The 22843-nt window shown below is 44.0% G+C and overlaps 2 protein-coding genes across 5 annotated transcripts; both read left to right on the top strand.

The window, feature by feature from the left end:
- Positions 1–14016: 14016 nt before the first annotated feature.
- LOC106601583 (uncharacterized) lies at positions 14017–18136 on the top strand. Of its 4 annotated transcripts, none has more exons than XM_014193893.2 (12): positions 14017–14220; positions 14617–14818; positions 14903–14935; positions 15153–15271; positions 15410–15518; positions 15638–15676; positions 15770–15823; positions 15991–16224; positions 16376–16482; positions 16563–16728; positions 16828–16906; positions 17028–18136. In XM_014193893.2, the coding sequence occupies exons 1-12, from the start codon at positions 14153–14155 to the stop codon at positions 17369–17371; spliced, it is 1554 nt and encodes a 517-aa protein (XP_014049368.1). In that variant the 5' UTR covers positions 14017–14152; the 3' UTR covers positions 17372–18136. The 4 variants fall into 4 exon arrangements, with proteins under 4 accessions (XP_014049368.1, XP_082828155.1, XP_082828145.1 ...); XM_082972019.1 differs by having other exon boundaries at positions 14061–14299; XM_082972024.1 differs by lacking the exon at positions 14017–14220 and adding an exon at positions 14232–14488.
- A 1113-nt stretch (positions 18137–19249) lies between these two features.
- LOC106601585 (elongin-B) lies at positions 19250–22090 on the top strand. Its single transcript, XM_014193896.3, has 4 exons — positions 19250–19419; positions 20860–20994; positions 21301–21409; positions 21667–22090. The coding sequence occupies exons 1-4, from the start codon at positions 19417–19419 to the stop codon at positions 21777–21779; spliced, it is 360 nt and encodes a 119-aa protein (XP_014049371.1). The 5' UTR covers positions 19250–19416; the 3' UTR covers positions 21780–22090.
- Positions 22091–22843: the final 753 nt, after the last annotated feature.

The raw sequence follows: 22843 nt of genomic DNA, 5'->3' as shown, positions 1-22843 counted from the left end.
TGATTAATGATAAGGTTATCCCTAAAAGCAATTTGCTTTATTTTGAAATCAAATTGTATTTGTCAAGTGCTGAATTCAACAGATGTAGGGTTTACCGTGAAATGCTTACTTACGAGCCCTTAACCAACAATGCAGTTAAAAGGTAAGAAAATAAGAAGGGAAATGGTAACAAAATAACAACAACCAGGCTCTATACAAGGAGTAACAGTACCGAGTCAGTGTAGGGTACGAGGTAGTTGAGATAATATGTAGGGGTAAAAATGACTAGGCAATAAGGATAATCATAAAGAGTTGCAGCAGTGTGTGTGTTGGAGTGTCAGTGTAGAGTCCAGTGAGTGCATAGAGCCAGTGCAAAAAAGGGGGGGGTCAATGTAAATGGTTGGGGTAGCAATTTGATTAGCTATTCAGCAGTGTTATGGTTTGGGGGTAGAAGCTGTTAAGGAACATTTTGGTCCCAGACTTGTCGTTCCAGTCATGCTTGCCGCGCGGTAGCAGAGAGAAGTCTATGACTTGGGTGGCTGAAGTCTTTGACCATTTTTAAGGCTGCCTTCTTACACCATCTGGTGTAGAGGTTCTGTATAGCAGGGAGCGTGGCCCCAGTGATGTACTGGGCTGTACACACTACCCTCTGTTCCCATACCAAGAGCTGATGCAACTAGTCAAGATGCTCTCAATGGTGCAGCTGTAGAACTTTTTAAAGATCTGAGCGCCCATGCCAAGCCTCCTGAGGGGGGAGAGGCATTATCATGCCCTCTTCACAACTGTGATGTGTTTGGACCGTGATAGGTCCTTAGTGATGTGTACAACGAAGAACTTGAAGCTCTCGACCTGCTCCACTAGATATGAATGGGGGTGTGCTCAGCCCTCTGTTTCATGTAGTCCACTATCATCTAATTTTGTCTTGTTGAGGGAGAGGTTGTCCTGGCACCACACTGCCAGCCTTCCTGTACCACCACACTTCCCTTCTCATTTGTTTGTTTGTTTTTACGTTTTTTAAAAGGCTGTCTCATCGGTGATCAGACCTTACTTAATCTTGATTACAAAGGACATGAAGACAAATGCATTTCTAGCTATTTTAATCATATGTACCATATTAAGGGCTGTTGAGGCCATACTATAATTCCAATTGGGAGCCTGGGTGCTGCCATGCTGGTGGGAGCACAGTCACTGATGTCTGACATGGGTAAATCCATTTGAATGTAATCCCTTTTTAACAGCAACCCTTTTGATTTGAACAAAACCTTACATATGCATGCTGAACCAAAATATAAACGCAACATACAACAATTTCTGTCACGGTTGTCGTAGGGTAAAGTGGACCAAGACGCAGCGGGGAAATGTGCACTGATCTTCTTTTATTTAAACGGACAAAGAAGGTAAACCAAAATAAATACGTACACCAAAAACACAACTACAAATAACAGGCCAGTAAGGCACAGAGCTATCCACAGCACAATCTCCCACAAATACTAAAAACAAACACATACCTATTTATAGAACCCTCAATCAGAGGCAACGAGAAAACACCTGCCTCCAATTGAGGGTTCAACCCCCAATTAACTAAACATAGAAATACAAATAACTAGACTGAACATAGAAATACATAAACATAGAACAGTGCCCAAAACCCGGAATACTAAATCAAACACCCTACAACTAACACAACCAGCCCGAACCACATAAAACAAATACCCCCTGCCACGTCCTGACCAAACTACAATAAGAAATAACCCCTTTACTGGTCAGGATGTGACAATTTCAAAGATTTGACTGAGTTACAGTTAATATAAGGAAATCAATCCATTTTTAAATAAATTATTTAGGCCCTAATCTATGGATTTCACTTGACTGGGCAGTGGTGCAGCCATGGGTCTGAATGAGTTTTTACCCACAAAAGGCCTTTATACCAGACATTTGTAAGGCCGGTTGGACATACTGCCAAAATCCCTAAAACACAACGTTGGAAGCATGTTATGGTAGAGTAATGTACTTTGAATTATCTGGCAACCGCTCTGGTGGACATTCCTGCAGTCAGCATGCCAGTTGCAAGCTCCCTCAACTTGAGACATCTGTGGCATTGTGCTGTATGACAAAATTGAATACAATTCTAGGATCTTTTATTTCAGCTCATGAAGAATGGGACCAACACTTTACATGTTGCGTTTTAAATTTATGTTCAGTATATCTTATAATTTCGTGAAAGAAAAAAATGAAATGGGGTATCTAGTGCAAGCAACTCGTGCTTGTCTTTTACTTTCAGTTTATCCACCAGATTCAAATGGCTGAAAATACTTATTTTTAGTTCATTGAAAAGCTATTTAATGGTACAGTGATTCTGAACACTATGGCTTGTCACAAATGGAAAAAATAAAACCTAGTGTTTCACAATCATTCAACTAATACTGCAGCTATATAAGGGACCTTTTCTGAATTACAATGCAAAAATATTACGTATAGCTTCTTTAACCTTTTAATGTAAATTATTTAGAAACGTGTGTACACTTCGGGTCAACTTTGATCTCCTTGGCATTCAGGTCCAAAAAGTAACTTTCTTACTACTTATTCCATGGTCAAACATGTAGAAAAGGTTTTCTTTAAATCAAAAGGGATGCTTTTAAAAAGTCATCGAATTCAAATAGATTTACCCACTTACAAATATTTCTCTCATGGCTCTCATCAAAGGCTGGAATACGAACCACATGGAATTGAGTTATTTGTTAAATGCAAAGATACTTGTATGCTTTATAATGTATTTATTATGGGTGTCTCTTGTTATTGTGGAGCATGCAGGTGATGGAGTTTAAACCAAATGTTGTCACTACAATTTGTGGACCTATGATGGCAAGTGCTGTGTGCCCCATTCTGGCATATTGCGCGCACACACTGCTTTTGGACAGCTGTTGGATGAGGGGTTTTACTAGGATGTATACAGCTATTACCAGAAGTTACTTTTTCGTAGCAGGTTAGGAGAATTGGGTTAAGGTTAGGGTTAGCTAAAATGCTGTCCTAAACTGCTACGAAAAGTAACTTCCGGTTCTAGCTGTACTCCATAAAGTCACAACCAGATGAGTGTTTTGTGATTCTCGCAGTGTAGCATGGGATAACGGCGGCGTTAGTTCAAACCACTGAGTTATAATAAGAAGCGACCGAGAGAAATAGTGAGTGAGGAAGAGAAAAATATATTTATTTAAAACTAGCTTTAGCTTGACATCCGTTATGCCATTTTGCAACTTTGGAAGCTGGGGAACAATAGTCTGTCAAGGGGGGGGGGGGGGGGGGGGGGGGGGGTGAAAGGGCAAGATGGAAAAGAGAAGACAAAGGTAGAAAAGAGGAAGAGAATGGTATTTCAAGGAGAAAAATAGTGAAATTCGACTTAAAACAAATGTTTTTGATAGACAAAATACATCTGTTAAGGCTTAAATTTACTGGGATTGATTCCCCATCTCTTATGCTTTCACAAAAAGAAATTTAAACATTTAAGAAATAGACGTGAACAAAATATAGACAAACTGGAGTGTTGCTTAAAATTGTTGATTATCAAAATAAATATATAACGTAACAGAAGGGCGGATGGTGATGCAGCTAGAGTGTAGGTGGAAAGAGGGTTGAGTTGGTGGATAGATGGGAAGAGAACACTATGCAATTATTGACAATTTGAAATACATTTCCATTCTTTTTTTTCTATTTCATCATTCTTTTTTTGAGGGAAGTTTAAAAACCCAGCAATAAGCTACAATAAACAAACCTATGCCATGGCCAACACAATAGTTAAAACATGCATGGAATTGTTGAGTACTATATTGTTCAGTACTTTATAAAGGCAGTGCCTGTCTGCTTGTTATTGAACTGCCCATTTTTTTAGTTTATGTATTGCCTCTAACAGTCCTTTTGTAAGCTTGTTTTGTGTGGGGGAGTAGGGTTACGGATGAAGCTGCTGTGGGTGCCGGTGTTGTCTGGAACGTCACTTGGGAAACAAATGGCACAAAGCACTGTCCAGGGCAGTTCAGGACTGTCTATCAGAGTTGTATGGCATTGAAACTCGTCTGGAGGTTAGTTAACAGTGTCCAAAGAAGGGCCAGAAGTATACAGAATGGTGTCGTCTGCATAGAGGTGGATCAAAGAATCACCTGCAGCAAGAGTGACATCATTGATGTATACAGAGAAAAGAGTGGGCCCAAGAATTGAACCCTGTGGCACCCCCATAGAGACTGCCAGAGGTCCGGACAACAGGCCCTCCGATTTGACACACTGAACTCTGTCTGAGAAGTAGTTGGTGAACCAGGTGAGGCAGTCATTCGAGAAACCAAGGCTGTTGAGTCTGCCGATAAGAATACGGTGATTGACAGAATCGAAAGCCTAGGCCAGGTCGATGAATACAGCTGCACAGTATTGTCTCTTATCGATGGCGGTTATGATATCGTTTAGGACCTTGAGCGTGGCTGAGGTGCACCCATGACCAGCTCGGAAACCAGATTGCATAGCGGAGAAGGTACGGTGGGATTCGAAATGGTCGGTGATCTGTTTGTTAACTTGGCTTTCAAAGACCTTAGAAAGGCAGGGTAGGATAGATATAGGTCTGTAACAGTTTGGGTCTAGATTGTCTCCCCCTTTGAAGAGTGGGATGACCGCGGCAGCTTTCCAATCATTGGGGATCTCAGACGATACAAAAAAAGAGGTTGAACAGGCTAGAAATAGGGGTTGCAACAATTGTGGCAGATAAATTTAGAAAGAGAGGGTCCAGATTGTCTAGCCCAGCTGATTTGTATGAGTCCAGATTTTGCAGCTCTTTCAGAACATCAGCTATCTGGATTTGGGTGAAGGAGAAATGGGTAGGCTTGGGCAAGTTGCTGTGGGGGGTGCAAAGCTGTTGACCGGGGTAGGGGTAGCCAGGTGGAAAGCATGGCCAGCCGTAGAAAAATGCTTATTGAAATTCTCAATTATTGTGGATTTATCGGTGGTGACAGTGTTTCCTAACCTCAGTGCAGCTGGGAGGAGGTGCTCTTATTCTCCATGGACTTTACAGTGTCTGTCACAGTTGTCGTTGTGTTGAAGGGAGGACCAATACGCAGCAGGAATGTGGATGCTCATCTTTTAATTAGATAAAAAGCAGCATACACAAAAAACAAGAAAGAACAACGAATGACAGTTTCGCAGGCTATAACTAACAGTGCAAAATACAACTACCCACAAAACCCAAACCAAACACACACCTAATTATAGGACTCTCAATCAGAGGCAACTAGAAACACCTGCCTCCAATTGAGAGTCCAACACCCAAACCTAAACATAGAAAAACTAAACTAGACAGAACGTAGAAATACATAAAAAAACACAAACCCTCTGCCACGTCCTGACCAAAACTAATACAATTACTCCCTCTGCTGGTCAGGACGTGACAGTACCCCCCCCCCCCTAAAGGTGCAGACCCCGACTGCACCTAAAAGAAAAGACAAAAACCCCCAAACAACAAAAAATATCCCCCTAAACTAAAGGGAGGGAAGGGAGGGTGGCTGCCGTCAACGATGGCACTGTGCTACACCCCCCCTCCCCAACCCACCTATATAGGAGGCGGCTCAGGTGCGGGACGTGGACCTCGCCCCACCTTCGGCGTCGCCCACTTAGGTGGCGCCCCTGGCTGCGCCCGGCTGGCGGGCGGCGATGGCTGCGCCGGGCAGACGGGCCACTCTGGCTGGGCCGGAGGACAGGCGGGCCGCTCTGGCTGGGCCGGAGGACAGGCGGGCCGCTCTGGCTGGGCCGGAGGACAGGCGGGCCGCTCTGGCTGGGCCGGAGGACAGGCGGGCAGCTCTGGCTGGGCCGGAGGACAGGCGGGCAGCTCTGGCTGGGCCGGAGGACAGGCGGGCAGCTCTGGCTGGGCCGGAGGACAGGCGGGCAGCTCTGGCGACTCCTGACTGGCGGGCAGCTCTGGCAGCTCCTGACTGGCGAGCGTCTCTGGCAGCTCCTGACTGGCGAGGCTGGGCTGACACACTAGATGCCTGATGCGTGGGGCTGGTACTGGACGTGCCAGCCTGGAGACACGCACCTCAAGGCTAGTGCGTGTAGCGGGAAACACTGGACCGTAGAGGCGCACTGGCGGTCTCGAGCGCAGGGTTGGCATCACCCCTTCAGGCTGGATGCCCACTCTCCCCTGGCACATGCAGGGCGCTGGTACTGCGCGTACCGGCCTAAAAATACCAGGCCTCACCACAGCACCTACCCCAAAGCACAGGACCTGTCCAGTCTGTTTCTGTCAAAAAAGGGTATGGGGAGCTGGCCTGGGTCTCCAACCTCACCCCGCCAAACAGCCCTTGTGCCCCCCCAATTTTTTTTATTGGGGCTGCCTCTCGGGCTCCCTTACCCGCCGTGTTCCCCAGTCCTCGCCAGAATTCCTCCGCTGCTTGGTCCTGGTATGGTGGGTAGTTCTGTCACAGTTGTCGTTGTGTTGAAGGGAGAACCAATACGCAGCAGGAATGTGGATGCTCATCTTTTAATTAGATAAAAAGCAGCATACACAAAAAACAAGAAAGCACAACGAATGTCAGTTTTGCAGGCTATAACTAACAGTGCAAAATACAACTACCCACAAAACCCAAACCAAACACACACCTAATTATAGGACTCTCAATCAGAGGCAACTAGAAACACCTGCCTCCAATTGAGAGTCCAACACCCAGACCTAAACATAGAAAAACTAAACTAGACAGAACGTAGAAATACATACAAAAACACAAACCCTCTGCCACGTCCTGACCAAAACTAATACAATTACTCCCTCTGCTGGTCAGGACGTGACAGTACCCCCCCCCCCCAAAGGTGCAGACCCCGACTGCACCTAAAAGAAAAGACAAAAACCCCCAAACAACAAAAAATATCCCCCTAAACTAAAGGGAGGGAAGGGAGGGTGGCTGCCGTCAACGATGGCACTGTGCTACACCCCCCCTCCCCAACCCACCTATATAGGAGGCGGCTCAGGTGCGGGACGTGGACCTCGCCCCACCTTCGGCGTCGCCCACTTAGGTGGCGCCCCTGGCTGCGCCCGGCTGGCGGGCGGCGATGGCTGCGCCGGGCAGACGGGCCACTCTGGCTGGGCCGGAGGACAGGCGGGCCGCTCTGGCTGGGCCGGAGGACAGGCGGGCCGCTCTGGCTGGGCCGGAGGACAGGCGGGCCGCTCTGGCTGGGCCGGAGGACAGGCGGGCCGCTCTGGCTGGGCCGGAGGACAGGCGGGCCGCTCTGGCTGGGCCGGAGGACAGGCGGGCCGCTCTGGCTGGGCCGGAGGACAGGCGGGCAGCTCTGGCTGGGCCGGAGGACAGGCGGGCAGCTCTGGCTGGGCCGGAGGACAGGCGGGCAGCTCTGGCTGGGCCGGAGGACAGGCGGGCAGCTCTGGCTGGGCCGGAGGACAGGCGGGCAGCTCTGGCGACTCCTGACTGGCGGGCAGCTCTGGCAGCTCCTGACTGGCGAGCGTCTCTGGCAGCTCCTGACTGGCGAGGCTGGGCTGACACACTAGATGCCTGATGCGTGGGGCTGGTACTGGACGTGCCAGCCTGGAGACACGCACCTCAAGGCTAGTGCGTGTAGCGGGAAACACTGGACCGTAGAGGCGCACGGCGGTCTCGAGCGCAGGGTTGGCATCACCCCTTCAGGCTGGATGCCCACTCTCCCCTGGCACATGCAGGGCGCTGGTACTGCGCGTACCGGCCTAAAAATACCAGGCCTCACCACAGCACCTACCCCAAAGCACAGGACCTGTCCAGTCTGTTTCTGTCAAAAAAGGGTATGGGGAGCTGGCCTGGGTCTCCAACCTCACCCCGCCAAACAGCCCTTGTGCCCCCCCAATTTTTTTTATTGGGGCTGCCTCTCGGGCTCCCTTACCCGCCGTGTTCCCCAGTCCTCGCCAGAATTCCTCCGCTGCTTGGTCCTGGTATGGTGGGTAGTTCTGTCACAGTTGTCGTTGTGTTGAAGGGAGAACCAATACGCAGCAGGAATGTGGATGCTCATCTTTTAATTAGATAAAAAGCAGCATACACAAAAAACAAGAAAGCACAACGAATGACAGTTTTGCAGGCTATAACTAACAGTGCAAAATACAACTACCCACAAAACCCAAACCAAACACACACCTAATTATAGGACTCTCAATCAGAGGCAACTAGAAACACCTGCCTCCAATTGAGAGTCCAACACCCAGACCTAAACATAGAAAAACTAAACTAGACAGAACGTAGAAATACATACAAAAACACAAATCCTCTGCCACGTCCTGACCAAAACTAATACAATTACTCCCTCTGCTGGTCAGGACGTGACAGTGTCACAGAACTTTTTGGGGTTTGTGCTACAGGATGCAAATTTCTGTTTGAAAAAGCTAGCCTTTGCTTCTTTAACTGCCGGTGTATATAGGTTCCTAACTTCCCTGAAAAGTTGCATATCGCGGGGGCTTTTCGATGCTAATGTAGTACGCCACAGGATGTTTTTGTGTTGGTCGAGGGCAGTCAGGTCTGGAGTGAACCAAGGGCTATATCTGTTCCTGGTTCTACATTTTTTGAATGGGGCATGCTTATTTAAGATGGTGAGGAAAGCACTTTTAAAGAATAACCAGGCATCCTCTACTGACGGAATGAGGTCAATATCCTTCCAGGATACCTAGGCCAGGTCGATTAGAAAGGCCTTCTTGCTGAAGTGTTTTAGGGAGCGTTTGACAGTGATGAGGGGTGGTCGTTTGACCGCAGACCCATTACAGACGCAGGCAATGAGGCAGTGATCGCTGAGATCCTGGTTGAAGACAGCAGAGGTGTATTTAGAGGGAAGGTTGGTCAGGATGATATCTATGAGTGTGCTCGTGTTTACGGATTTGGGGTTGTACCTGGTAGGTTCATTGATAATTTGTGTGAGATTGAGGGCATCTAGCTTAGATTGTTGGACGGCCGGGGTGTTAACCATGTCCCAGTTTAGGTCACCTAACAGTATGAACTGAAGATGGATTGGGGGCAATCAATTCACACATGGTGTGGTGTCCAGGGCACAGCTGGGGGCTGAGGGTGGTCTATAACAAGTGGCAACGGTGAGAGACTTGTTTTTGGAAAGGTAGATTTTTAAAAGTAAAAGCTCGAATTGTTTGGGTACAGACCTGCATAGCATGACAGAACTCTGCAGGCTATCTCTGCCCCCTCTGGCAGTTCTATCTTGTCTGAATATTTTATAGTTAGGGATGGAAATGTCAGGAGTTTTGGTGGCCCTTCTAAGCCAGGATTCAGACACAGCTAGGACATCCAGGTTGGCAGAGTGTGCTAAAACAGTGAATAAAACAAACTTAGGGAGGAGGCTTCTAATGTTAACATGCATGAAACCAAGGCTTTTACGGTTGCAGAAGTCAACAAATGAGAGCGCCTGGGGAACGGTAGTGGAGCGAGGCGCAGCAGGGCCTGGATTAACCTCTACATCAACAGAGGAGGAGTAGGATAAGGGTATGGCTAAAGGCTATAAGAACTGGTTGTCTAGTGTGTTTGGAACAGAGTTAAAGGAGCAGGTTTCTGGGCACGGAAGAATAGATTCAAGGCATAATGTACAGACAAGGGTATGGTAGGATGTGAGTACAGTGGAGGTAAATCTAGGCATTGAGTGACGATGAGAAAGATGTCTCTAGAAACACCATTTAAACCAGGTGAGGTCACCGCATGTGTGGGAGGTGGAACAAAAGGGCTAGCTAAGGCATATTCAGCAGGGCTGGAGGCTCTACAGTGAAATAAGACAATCACTAACCAAAACAGAAATGGACAAGGCATATTGACATTAGTGAGAGGCATGCGTAGCCGAGGGATCATAGGGTCCAGTGAGTAGCTAGGCGAGCTGGAGACACAGCGATTCAGACAGCTTGCGGGCCGGGGATAGCAGAAGGGCCTTAGGGGGACATCACAACAATTTTTTTGTAGCCCCCTCGGACGGTTACGTCTGCAGACCAGTCTTGATGAAATGGCAGGGCTCCGTGTAGGCATTAAAAGGGTCCAGGCCAATTGGCAAAATATGTATTGTAGCCCAAGAAATTGGCTGATGGACCTCTTCAGCTAGCCGGGAGGTGGGCCTAGCTCCAGGCTACCTGGTGCTTGCTTCGGAACAGAGATGTTAGCCAGGAGTAGCCACTCGGATAGCAGCTAGCTAGCTGCGATTATCTGGTGTAAAGGTTCAGAGCTTGCGGTAGGAATCCGGAGGTGTGGAGATGTGGTAGAGGAAGAAAAAAAAACAGTCCGATATGCTCTAGACAGGTAGCGGGCAGTGGCTAGCAGGCTAGTAGATGGGCCTTCAGGGGAAGTCGCGACGGAGGAGCATGTTGAAACCCCCTCGGGCGGATTACGTCGGTAGACCAGTCGTGATAGATTGGCGGGGCTCAGTGTCGGCAGTAAAAGGGGTCCAGGTCAATTAGCAAAATAGGTATTGTAGCCCAAGGAGTGGGTGATGGACCTCTTCAACTAGCCGGGAGATGGGCCTAGCACGAGGCTAGCTTCAGGCTAACTGGTGCTTGCTTCGGGACAGAGACGTTAGCCAGGAGTAGCCACACGAATAGCAGCTAGCTAGCTGTGATGATCCAGGTGAAAACGCTCAGAGCTTGCGGTAGAAATCCGGAGATGTGGTAGAGAAAAAGCAGTCCGATATGCTCTGGTTTGAATCGCGCTGTGCAGCCTGGCTGGAGTTGACCGGACTGAGGTTAGCTGATGACCGCTAGCAATGGCTAACTGACTACTAACTCGTTGCTAGTTAGCTGGCTAGCTTCTGTTGGGGGTTCCGGTTCTAAAGTATAGAAAAATATATACGAAGAAAAAAAAAAAATTCTAATAATAATAATAATAATTATATATATATATATATATACACACACACACACACACACACGGGACATGACAAAGATGCCTGACTGCTACGCCATCTCAGATTGGTGCCCTTTGCGAGGTATTGGAAAACCTCCCTGGTCTTTGTGGTTGAATCTGTTTTTTGAAATTCACTGCTCGACTGAGGGACCTTACAATTATCTGTATTATTTTGTGTGGGTGACAGAGAGGTAGTCATTCAAAATGATATTAAACACGATTATTGAACACAGTGAGTCTATGCAATTTATTATGACTTGTTAAGCTGATTTTTACTCCAGAACTTCTTTAGGTTTGCCATAACAAAGGGGTTGAATACTTATTGACTCCAGACATTTCAACTTTAAATTTTTTATGAATTTGTAAACATTTCTAAAAGCGTAATTCCACTTTGACATTATGGGGTATTGTGTGTGTGTGTGTGTGTAGGCCAGTAGCATCTCAATTTAATCAATTGTAAATTCAGGCTGTAACACAAAATGTGTTAAAAGTCAAGGGGTGTGAATACTTTCTGAAAGCTCTGTATAGTTTTTCGTCAATGGGAAAATGCGGGACAATGCTGTCCAAGCAAGGGATAGCATCGGCACGTTGGGGCTAGCCTGTATAATAACTAGTACCTTTGCGGTTCAGGAAGATCAGGTGTAGTGTAACAATTGTGACACATGAGGCTGTGTTTCCCATTTGTGAAACTGTGAGGTAAAACCAGGTTGAGAGGAGGTTAGTAGGTCAGGGTTGGGCAGAGGGTCTGACGAGCTCCCATGATGAATTGTTATGATAGGTTTATTGTTGTTAGTAGGAGAAGGGTTACTTTGGTTCGATTCAGGAATGTTGGTTTAGTTTCGGTTTAATTATCGAATCCGCAGTTGGGGAAACAGCACCACTGTTCGCCCCAGCGTCTTTAATATTGTTTTTGTTTTGTTCATGAAACGGAGGAGAGGAACGTCCGGCAGCGTGGTAAAATAAATTCCAGTACATATTCTGCTGTTCTATTGCGCTTGCAATGATTTCCGAAGGGGAAAAACAGTTTGTTTGCATTAACTTTTTTGATGTTGTAATATGCCAAATGGATGTGGCAGTTTCACCAATTTAAGGATTCTAGCTTTTAAAGGGGCAATTCGAAAAACAACAATCGGTTGGCTGCCCCGCCACTTGTTTTGGCAAAAGAGTTGAGGGATGGGGCTGGAGAAATTGAACCGCTCAAATTCATGAGATCAAAATGATAGTTTTAACCATGTTTTGAAGCTATACAGTGTTTGTGTACAATTACATTAACTAACAATTGATTAAAAAACTAACAAGTGAACTAATGTAAAACATTTAGTTAAATAAGGTTTTATGCTCAGTGAAATTTTGAAATGGAAGTTATGGAACTCCCTCACATGCTACTGTTATGGGAAAAAGTCCACAATAAAACTGACATTAAATGTGGTTAGAGCATTGAGCCAGTAACTGAAAGGTTGCTGGATCGAATCATAGAGCTGACAAGGTAAAAATCTGTCGTTCTGCCCCTGAACAATGCAGTTCCCCGGTAGGCCGTCATTGTAAATAGGAATTACTTTTTTACTGACTTGCCTAGTTAAATAAATCAAGTAGCCTATTAATTTCTATGCGTATGTAGGCTACTGTAGCGTACCATTTGATACAATAAATATGATGAATTGATATCACTGGAGTCATTGCAAATCAATTTGTGCCACTTGTGTAGTCTACCTGGAGCTGGCAAACTGATTTAATAAATATCCTATAACTTCAGTTTATTGTTGTTGTAGCCTCGTATTATTAATGTCCATGGTTGGTTAATGAAATTGGAAGTTATCAATTGTGTGTCATCGTCACAGTTATATCGCAATTGCCGATCAGCTGTTATTAGAATGCATTAGATTGAAGGTAGTCTGTCAGATTAGGTTACAGAGAAAATATATATATAAAAACCACTGACTCTTGTTGACAAACATGGGCTTATACAATTCATATCCATGTTATTAATTTTTGATTCAGTGATTGAAATTATAACCCCATCCTCAGTAGCCTATTCCAGAAGGGAAACAGTTCCTACATCGAAATCGCCTCCCTATGCATGTTGAATAAATTAGTCTGACAATTTGAACTAAGCAAACTGCTAAATCGTTCATTTTACATCTTGCCTATGTTACTGTAGGCGATCTGAAATTAGATGTAGGCATATCAGGGGCTGTAGTCTATCTGCATCTGTAACAGTGTAGGTTCCGTCTCTCACTTCGCCCCAACCTGGGCTCGAACCAGGGACCCTTGCACACATCAAGAACTGACCCCCACGAAGCATCGTTACCCATCGCGCCACAAAAGTCGCGGCCCTTGCAACGACTACTTAAGGTCGCAGAGCGAGTGACGTCACCGATTGAACCGCTATTAGCGCGCACCACCGCTAACTAACTAAGTAACTAACCATTTCACATCGGCTACACTCACCCCCCTTTGACCTCCTCCTTTTTCCGCAGCAACCAATGATCCGGGTCACGGCACCAAAGTAACAGTGTAGGTTCCGTCCCTCTCTTCGCCCCAACCTGGGCTCGAACCAGGTACCCTTGCACACATCAACAACTGACACCCACGAAGCATCGTTACCTGAAACGCTATTAGCGCGCACCACCGCTAACTAACTAGCCATTTCACATCGGTTACACATCTAGCTAACCAAACTATGACAAAGTTGAATTACAATCATAAACCCTTATTTTAGTTCATAGGTCTAGCCTCTAGCCTATGCCTATTGAAATGACTAGTCAATCTCCCAAATAGACCAATGCGATATATTTAAATTAGTCACTTTAGCTCTCAAGAATTTTGATGGCAACCCGAATTGTTCATTTTACGTCGTTACAAATTACGTTGATATTCCTTCTTAATTTGCTCGATAATGTTACGCAAAAGTTTTTTTTGTTGCCAAATATGGCAACTCCCCTTGCTGCAGAAAAAACATGTTGGGCTAGTTTATAGGCCTTGTGTGCGGGTTTTGAATAGTCATTTGTCTAGAAATGTAAGCTCTACCTGGCAACCGTGAATAGTGGCGTTTATGTAAACGTAGATAGTGCATTTTATTTGCCCATATTGTGAAGAACATTTGCAATTCACACTCCGACCTGTGAAAGGCAGCAAATACGAAACAAAGCGTGTAGTTTGCCAGAAAACTACACGAAGAAGAACAAGAACAACCCGTGTAAAAAAACTTTAACATCCGGCGGCATCATCACCTCTGAGAACGTTTAGCTAGCTAGTTGTGGCTCGTATTTTATATTTGTTCATTTCATATAGCGACAAAAATGCCAACGCTGTGTTCAGCATACAACTGCAAAAATCGCGGTCCCAAAGCTGATGTAGGATTTTTTAGGTACGTTTTACCGTCTTGCTCGAGAGACACCTTAACGCAATTAGCCGTGGTATTTTGGCAATATACCACATACCCACAGGTACCTTATTGATATTAAAAACTGGTTACCGACGTAATTAGAACAATAACAATTATTTGGTCATAACTGTGATGCCTACTACGGGTACGGTTGCTAGCTATGTTATTGTTAGCTAAAGTAAAAGTTATAGCTAGCTAGTACAAATAACGTTAGTGTGCAGGAGAAAAACTGACAAAAAAGCTTAATTAGGTAAATGATATGTTCTGTTGCGATACTCTTCTCTTATAAATCTACATAAATCATTTATGGATTTACTATTCATCATTTGATACTTTTGTGATACCAATTTGCTGATGTATTAATGTTTCTTGTAACAGTTTCCCCAAAAATGACCCTGAAAGACGCAAGCGATGGATTATTAATATGAAGTGGAAAGACTGGAATCCGCAACACCACCACCGTGTGTGCTCCATTCACTTTGAAGACAAGTACATTTGCCGGATGGACAAACGTCAACGTCTCACGCCAGACGCAGTCCCGACCATTTTTGACTTCCCAGAGAACTTTCAAAAGAAGAAGGTACGCACAAATAATACGGTTTATGACAACTGATGATTACAATATTGTAACGTGTGATTTAAATTAAATGTGTTCCTTCTACAGGCATCCATCCACCCACAGAGTAGAAGAGCCAGGGTAAGGCACTGGAAGAGGCTAATAACTCCTTTGCTGTATTTGGCATCACACATTGCACATTAGTGTCCATCTTGGTATTGCATTTGATGTAACTCAGCAATGTTTTCACTTGGTAAGTGAAGCATTGATATGTAAATGAAATGCCTACACACGGTACGTTTAAAGTACATGCGTCCACGCAGTAATGGTGGTCATTATCTTTGTTTTTGCCATGCAGAGTGATGGGTTGCCAGAGAAGTATACCTCTGCCCCTGCTGTTACAGTGGCTGAACCGGTCATGACACCAAGCCCCACCATCACATCAGAGACAAGCAAGCTGGCTAAAGACAATACTAAGTAAATAACCTCATGAATTTAAGTGAAAGTTAAATGTGTTCTTTTTGGAATGCACAACATCACTGTAGAGCAGTATGGTTTCTACCTGTGTTCTAGTTCTTGCTTTTTCAATTGTCAACTTCTATTTTGACGGATCAGAGCTCCAGAAAAAGTTACCTCTTCAAGTTGGTATATCCATGTAGATGAAGAAATCCAAATGGCTGAATCCCTCCCAGGTTTCTTCCACAGTGATTACTGTCTACCACATGTGAGTGGCTCTAGATGGTCTGATTGGACTGTTGCTTTGCCAGATATACAGGGATTATTTACTGGGGTTTTGCATTATGTAGACATTTAATAACATTTTCCTCATATTGATCTTTGCAGAGTATTCGCTGGGGATTCAAAGATGATGTTGCCCCGAAGGTAAGTTGTTTGCTCACTGGAATAACCTGTAGCTTATGCTATATACCAATAGCTTATGCTAAGAATTTGATAAACAATGCACTTTATTTTCAGGTGGCATGTGAGAACATGGAGTTCCAACTTCCACCCCTCAAGCACATAATAGAGGTAATGAAGGATGTGTAAACATTCAGTCTCTAATACAGGGTTAGGGAAAGAGCCTCCAAGTTGATCATTGATTCATTTGTCTGTGTTTCTAATATGTCTCACTCTGGATCAAAAACCAATAAGTGTCATTAAAACAGTACTATACATTGTCTCCCATTCTTACCCAGATCACAGAGGCGTGGGAGTGGCTGGGTATGGACATCAGAGGACCACTGCCCCTAACACCGAACGGACACCAGTACGTTCTGACCTTGACAGACTTCTACTCCAAATGGGTGGAGGCCTTCCCCCTGAGAGGTTGTAGCTCTACTGAGGTAGCACAGCATGTAGCTGAAGTCATCTCTCACTTTGGCTTCCCTTTTGGAATCCTTGTTCGACTAAAGAGGAAGTTTACCAGTAAGGTGAGGCAAAATATATTTTGTCACATACTTACTGTTATACATACCTTGCAACAATCTTGAGGTTGGTTCATATATGCACTAGCGGTCAATAGGTCCAGAGTGGTTCATTAGACAATCATATGAGGTGTTTTTACATTTATTCATGTTTTAGATCAACCTTGCCTTAAACAGTCATCTGAAGCTGAGGGGGTTCTCTCTCTTATACCGTCATCGGCAAGTTGGATCACTGGATCTGGCCACACAGACCCTGATCAGCCGGTTTGTGTTTTAGACTCATTCCTTTATATGGTTTTTAATTTCGTACTCAACTTTGACCATGGTGGGCTTCACCCCAACAGGATGGTGTCTGATCTTGTGAAGGACCATCCAGACAACTGGGATGTCTGCCTCCCTGCAAAGGTGTTCAGCCTGTGTTTCAAGGAGCACCCCAAGACCAAGCAGAGACCTTTCTCTCTGCTGTGCTGCAAAGGACCACAGCCGGTCACCACTCCTAGGGATCTGTCTGTAAGTTTACTCTGTAGTTATAGCTTAACTCTTATCATAATGGATTGCATTTCAATTGAATGGGTGTGTTTCTGCCTGTCCTTTTTATATTTCCTACAGTTCAGTCCTGCAGAGCTCAGAGAGAGTTCCTTTGCAATCCAGTCAAATCAAGAGGGTGGACAAGACTCTGATCCGCAAGGTGAGTGCAATTCCTGTACCATAGCAGGGATTTTTCTGCCATTGTAATCCTGTAATCTAAATTGTAATTGTGTTATGTTACTAACATAATTGTAATTTGTTGTGTTTATCTATTATTACAGACATGGTTGGCATTGAATCTGGGAAGGAAACAGCTGGAAAGAGCACAGTTACAAGGGTCTCCTTTTTAAGAAGCAACACAGAGAGTAACATCAACACTGACGCTAACCCCGACGGTCGCACGGACGGTAACCCCGCGGACGGTAACCCCGACGGTCGCACGGACGGTAACCCCGACGGTCGCACGGACGGTAACCCCGACGGTCGCACGGACGGTAACCCCGACGGTCGCACGGACGGTAACCCCGACGGTCGCACGGACGGTAACCCCGACGGTCGCACGGACGGTAACCCCGACACCAACAGTGAGCGATCCTCTGAAGAACATCATGCCATGGAAAACTGAATAATTGATTGGATGTGGTTTTTATTTTATCATTTTGATTAGAAACACTTGTCTTTTACGGTTGTTTGGCTGGTATACTGGGTCATGATTGTTACACAGGAGGATGATAGTAGGAGTTTATGAACCAACTGGATCAATTCAAAATATCATGCATAGATGATGGAATAGTGATAAGCTTATCCTAAAAGCAATTTCTTTATTTTACACTGTAAACTTTTTTTTTTTCTTCCAGTAAATTAATCCAAACATTGTAGTACATTATTGTAGTATAGACATTTTCACCTTACATTATTGTAGTATATACTGTAGATATTTTCACCTTACCTGATCTTGGAAAAATTCACTTCAATGCTCCTCCAACTGGTAATTAGTAGTAGGAAACGTATCTATCATCCCTGAGCTCTGACTTCTCTCACATGCTGACCTCTGACGTCACATACTAAGGAAATTACCTCCATAACAGCATTTTCGGGGGGGGGAAATGCATTTTCGGCAGTTAAATGCAACAAAACATTATTTATAAAAAGCAATATTGTTATTGTTTTTGTTTATGGTTGACGCAGTTTGTTGGCCATTAGCCAATCGGCGAGTTCAAAGCTTGTGAATGTATCTAACTGGTAAATACTACCTAACGACTTCACAACTGGTAAATACTACCATGGTTATGAACGCAGGATTATTGAAGGAATGTTTTTTTATGCCATGAATAAGAGACTGAACAATAAAAAAAAAAAAGCATTTGTTTATACAAAGCTACTTACATTATGAAGCATGCATTTATTATGGGTCCCTTCATTGTAGAGCATACCGGTGTTGGAGCTTAACAAAATGTACAATAATGAAATATTCTCAAAACAAAGCTTGAGTTTTCACTTAACTGCACAAGCAGCGCTTTCGGGCAGCTGGGATGTATTCAGTCCGCCGATTCAGTTGCAAAACGTTTTTTAAACGAAACAGAATTTACCTCCATTTTCCAATAGAATTTACCTGAATATGACCAATAAACTATTGTTTTGGTTCTTAAATGGTAAATATCTCGCCAACTTGTAGTTCTAAAACCCCTTAATGAGTTACCTCTAGTTGGGGAAATAATAGGGGTTTGGAATAAATGCCTAAAAGAATGTCTGAGGAGGTCTTATATATTTTGTAATATGAGATATCAGTCAGTTAACATGACCTTTATGAATTATGAAGCGTTGTGCTTTATTTTTCATAAATACATAAATTCACAAAGTGACGTAAACTGATGAAGATGATCTCATAGAACAAAACGTTAGATTTCCTAAATCTGTGTTTACCACAGACCTTATTATCGGCGTTTATTCAAAACCGCCATTAATTTCCCCATAGGCTTTGGCTAACGAACCATGGCGGAGTTCGCAAAAATGGTTACCCCTTCTGCCTGTGGAATGTGTTAATGCCTACAAAAATACGCCATTACTTGTTCTCTGAATACCCTCCGCTGTGGTATGGGTATGATCAGAGATATTAGAGAAAGGAGATAGGAATCCTATGGGGCAATGAATGAGACACATAACGACCCACCCAGCAGACTGTTGACCAATATCGTTGACGTTGTCTTGCTTCGTCACGCTGTTGCTAAAATAATCGTCACGAAATCCCTTCCGAAAGTCAGGGTATGAGTAGAGAAACGTGCCTTTTTTTCTCCAAAGAACGCGATGTCACGATTCCAATGGTATACATTACAGATAGCAAGTTAATTATCGCACATATCAGAACATATTTGTATTGTTGTACTTCTTGTTGACAAAATGCATGCTAATGTTGAGTTTTTAGTTAGCGGCCAATTGACTCCCATTCACTCCTTGAAGGAGAGCCCTCCTTGTCCAAGACTCGCCCAGAAGGCACCGCGCGGTCCATTGACGTAGCATGGGCAACGTACACAATGGTCGTTAATACGATTTCAATGGAGTTTCCTAGCTCATCAAAAGTATCTCTGGTGTTATACACCACTGTTGGATGAGAGCGTATTGTGATTCTCGCAGTGCAGCGTGGGATAGCGGAGGCGCAACCGACCGAGAGAAATGGTGAGTGAGGAAGAGATAAATAATCTATTTTAAAACTGTGACTTGACATTCTCATGGCGTTTTGCTACTATGGTAAAGTAAACATTGACATGTAGAAACCGTTAATTCCCTCCATTATGACATAAGGTTGGGAAACGCTTGATATGGACTCCTTTTGTTTCGCAGCATATTAAGCTAACGGTAACTAGCAAGTCAACAGTAGCTGTTTAACTGCAATCAGCGTTTTGTTTTAGTGTAACTTGACGAGCTAATTCTAGCAAAAACGTTAACTGTCTGACTTGTTAAAAAGAAAGGAAACTAGCTAACTTATCCTAGATCTGTCTCATTTAGCTAGTTATCTAGCCTTGGTGACACTCGAACATACTTTCCATGTCCATAGAAACTAGGTTACGTTAGCTAGCTAGTTAGCTAGTTACTGCCCAGATGGCTTGCTATTCGTTTGGTGTCAAGCGTACATTACCACACGTCAGTGAAGCATTGAGTATATGCGCTAGCTAGCTAACGTTGGCTGGCATCTACTACTTACTGTTAACTAACTGAACAAGTAATGCAATATAACCTATTTTTTTGCTGACTAGTTAGCTACACAAACATTCCATTTGCTATTTAATTAGTTAGCAAGCTAACGTCATACAGTTGGTAGCTAAAGTCATTTGGACATTTTGTATCCAGCATCGTTATGTAGCTAGCTAACAGTTAGCTAGCTACTAGCTTTGGAAGACAACGTTAACCAGACAATGTTAATCAACTAGCTATTAAGTAACTGGTGGCAAGTTAGGTAAAATGTACTCATAGTCAACCGTCATTTTGTCAGTCAACAGAATTGTAGCATTTTCCTCTTCGAGTTAAGCCTAGTCTTTTGAAACATGGGTGGAACTGGGATTTACAGTTGGTGGTGCGGTCTTAACCAATTTACTTTGCATGATCCCCCAACCTTAAATAATGAAACCCTGTTTCTACCAAATATTGAAACCCATAATTTAACTGTACTTTACCCACTATCCTCCAGCCCTACATGTTGTCGACATTATTGGGTCCGGCCCAGACTTGAGGCCTTTAATTAGAAAGATGGCTCTCTGGCACTTCTAGTGATGAACGTGCACATGTGGGGCTGTCACCCGGCAGAAGCCTATGGTGGCCGATTTGGCTGCTGTTTGCTCAGTTTTCCCCTCTGCTGAGATGTTTTAACGTCAAACGGGTGCATTGGTTCAAGAAAGGCTTCCACATATACAAATCATAGGCCATTGACTACTAGACAATGAATGAAATGTCAAGGGCTGCAGCACGTTTCACAGTCCTATGCCAGTGTTTCTTATTGTTCACTGGTCTGTTAGTTAGCTAGCAAACAGAGAGCAACGGCATAGTGGTCCCTGGTACTAAAAGTTTGGGAAAAGACATAATAAAAATAAGAGTTATCTCCCTAACTTGCTGTTGTCTTAGGATGTGTTTCTGATGATCCGGCGTCACAAGACGACCATCTTCACTGATGCCAAAGAGTCCACTACGGTCTACGAGCTGAAGCGCATAGTGGAGGGTATCCTAAAGAGGGCACCGGAGGAACAGAGGCTGTACAAGGTATATACAGTGCATACCCCTTGTGGAGGACAATTACAAAGTGGGGGAGTAAGATATGGCCAGGACAATGAAAGTAATTTATTCTATTTGTGTATATAAAATAGTTTTTTCTTCTGATGTAGGAACTCCCCAAGTCTAAGAGGTTGATTTTATTAAGCCCAAACAATCCCCCAAAGTCTGTTCTTCTCTTTTTCTCTCTCCTGCCCTCATTTGTGGTGTACGTGTGTGTATATATATTGATTAAATGGTGAACTTGATGGTGGTGTTACATATCTAGCCTCTGCTCTGACATCTCTCTTGTATCAGGATGACATGTTGCTGGAGGATAGTAAGACTCTTGGAGACTGTGGCTTCACAAATCAGACAGCCAGACCTCAGGCCCCAGGGACTGTTGGATTAGCTTTCCGTCTCGGTGGTGAGTATTAATTTTTCTGTTACGTAGTATCTGTCCCATGTTTCAAAACATTCACTCTGTTTTATTCTGATGTTGAGCTGCAAGATATCCGTCTGTCAGAATGGCTGTGAAATAGTTTGTTGTTTGATAGTTTAACAGAAACAAATTGCAACTTCCTTGCACCCTTAAGTTTATCCTTCTAAAAATGCCTCTTCCTCTGTTTCCCTTTGATACTCTTCACTCTCTCCTTATCAAACAAATCTCTCCCTCTCTTTCAGATGATGCATTTGAGCAGCTGAGGGTTGAGCCCTTCTCCAGCCCCCCAGAGCTTCCTGACGTCATGAAGCCTCAGGACTCTGGCAGCACAGCCAATGAGCAGGCAGTGCAGTGAAGGAAGTAGGCAGGGAAGGGGGGGGGGGGGTCTGGGAAGTGGTGCTTTGGATTATGTAGGCCGGCTTTACAGACTGCTTTAGGGTAACATGCGAGTGTACCTGTGAGATCTTTAACTTTGCAGGAAGAACATGAATTCCCTCTCACACAGAGGGGAGTATTTTCATGTTATTCCTGAACTAGGCTCACGCATGTTTAGATTCACTCACAAGATCCCTCAACAAACATTTCTAATTTGTCAGGCCACTGTCAGTAAGGGGGTTGGGAAAAATGCATCATACCTCCTAATTTAATTCATACTAGTCTTTTGGGGAGGGTGTAGCCTGTGTTTTGGTTTGGTGGGGATTTGAGAAGGGAGTGGCTATTACATTTTTAGAATGCCCTCTTGCTGATTGTGTTTTCTTTATTCAATATTAATATTACAATTTAGTGGTTTTTAATTACTCCTTGGGGTGGTAGTATGTGGAGCAACAAAGGGTTTGTGAGTTATTAGCTTATCTAGATAACATGTGCATGAATGGATCTGAAATAAACACACAAACATGTTGATGCTATGACATAAAATGTATAGCAGAACACATGTACTTGCACACACGGATGGACACATACACAGAATGGTGTGAAGATTTACAATCGTCAGTTTTTATTTCAGTGTAAAGGTATTAAGCTTTCCCACTATCTGGTTTTTGTTTGCTTGTTTCTTTACTTTTGAACCTTTGCACTGGAGTTCCTGTGTATTTTCTTTTCTTCTCCTAATTCTCTATACAAAACTACCAATTTGACCCCTATTCCCCAAATTACACCACCCCCCTTTTTTTTGTCTGAAGTGTAAATGGTAAAACCTTCAGTGGAAAGCGACAGGAATCACTTATCTTTTGTGATAAACAAGCATGAAGGTACCATTTACTGGTGTTGAATTGAAATGGGTGTAAACTGTCTCAATTAGATTCAACAACCTGACTTTGGGGTGGTTGTCATGCCCTTTTTTTAAGATATGATGGATATGGTTCACCAACAAGCTCTTTTAAAAACAGGACTTTATGAAACAAGCAACACCTGTAATTG

The sequence above is a fragment of the Salmo salar genome, chromosome 03 (genome assembly GCF_965601325.2).
Source record: "Salmo salar chromosome 03, fSalSal1, whole genome shotgun sequence".
Lineage (NCBI taxonomy): Eukaryota > Metazoa > Chordata > Actinopteri > Salmoniformes > Salmonidae > Salmo > Salmo salar.
The sequence above is the reverse complement of the archived record's forward strand: the minus strand, read 5'-3'. Positions and strand labels throughout refer to the sequence as shown.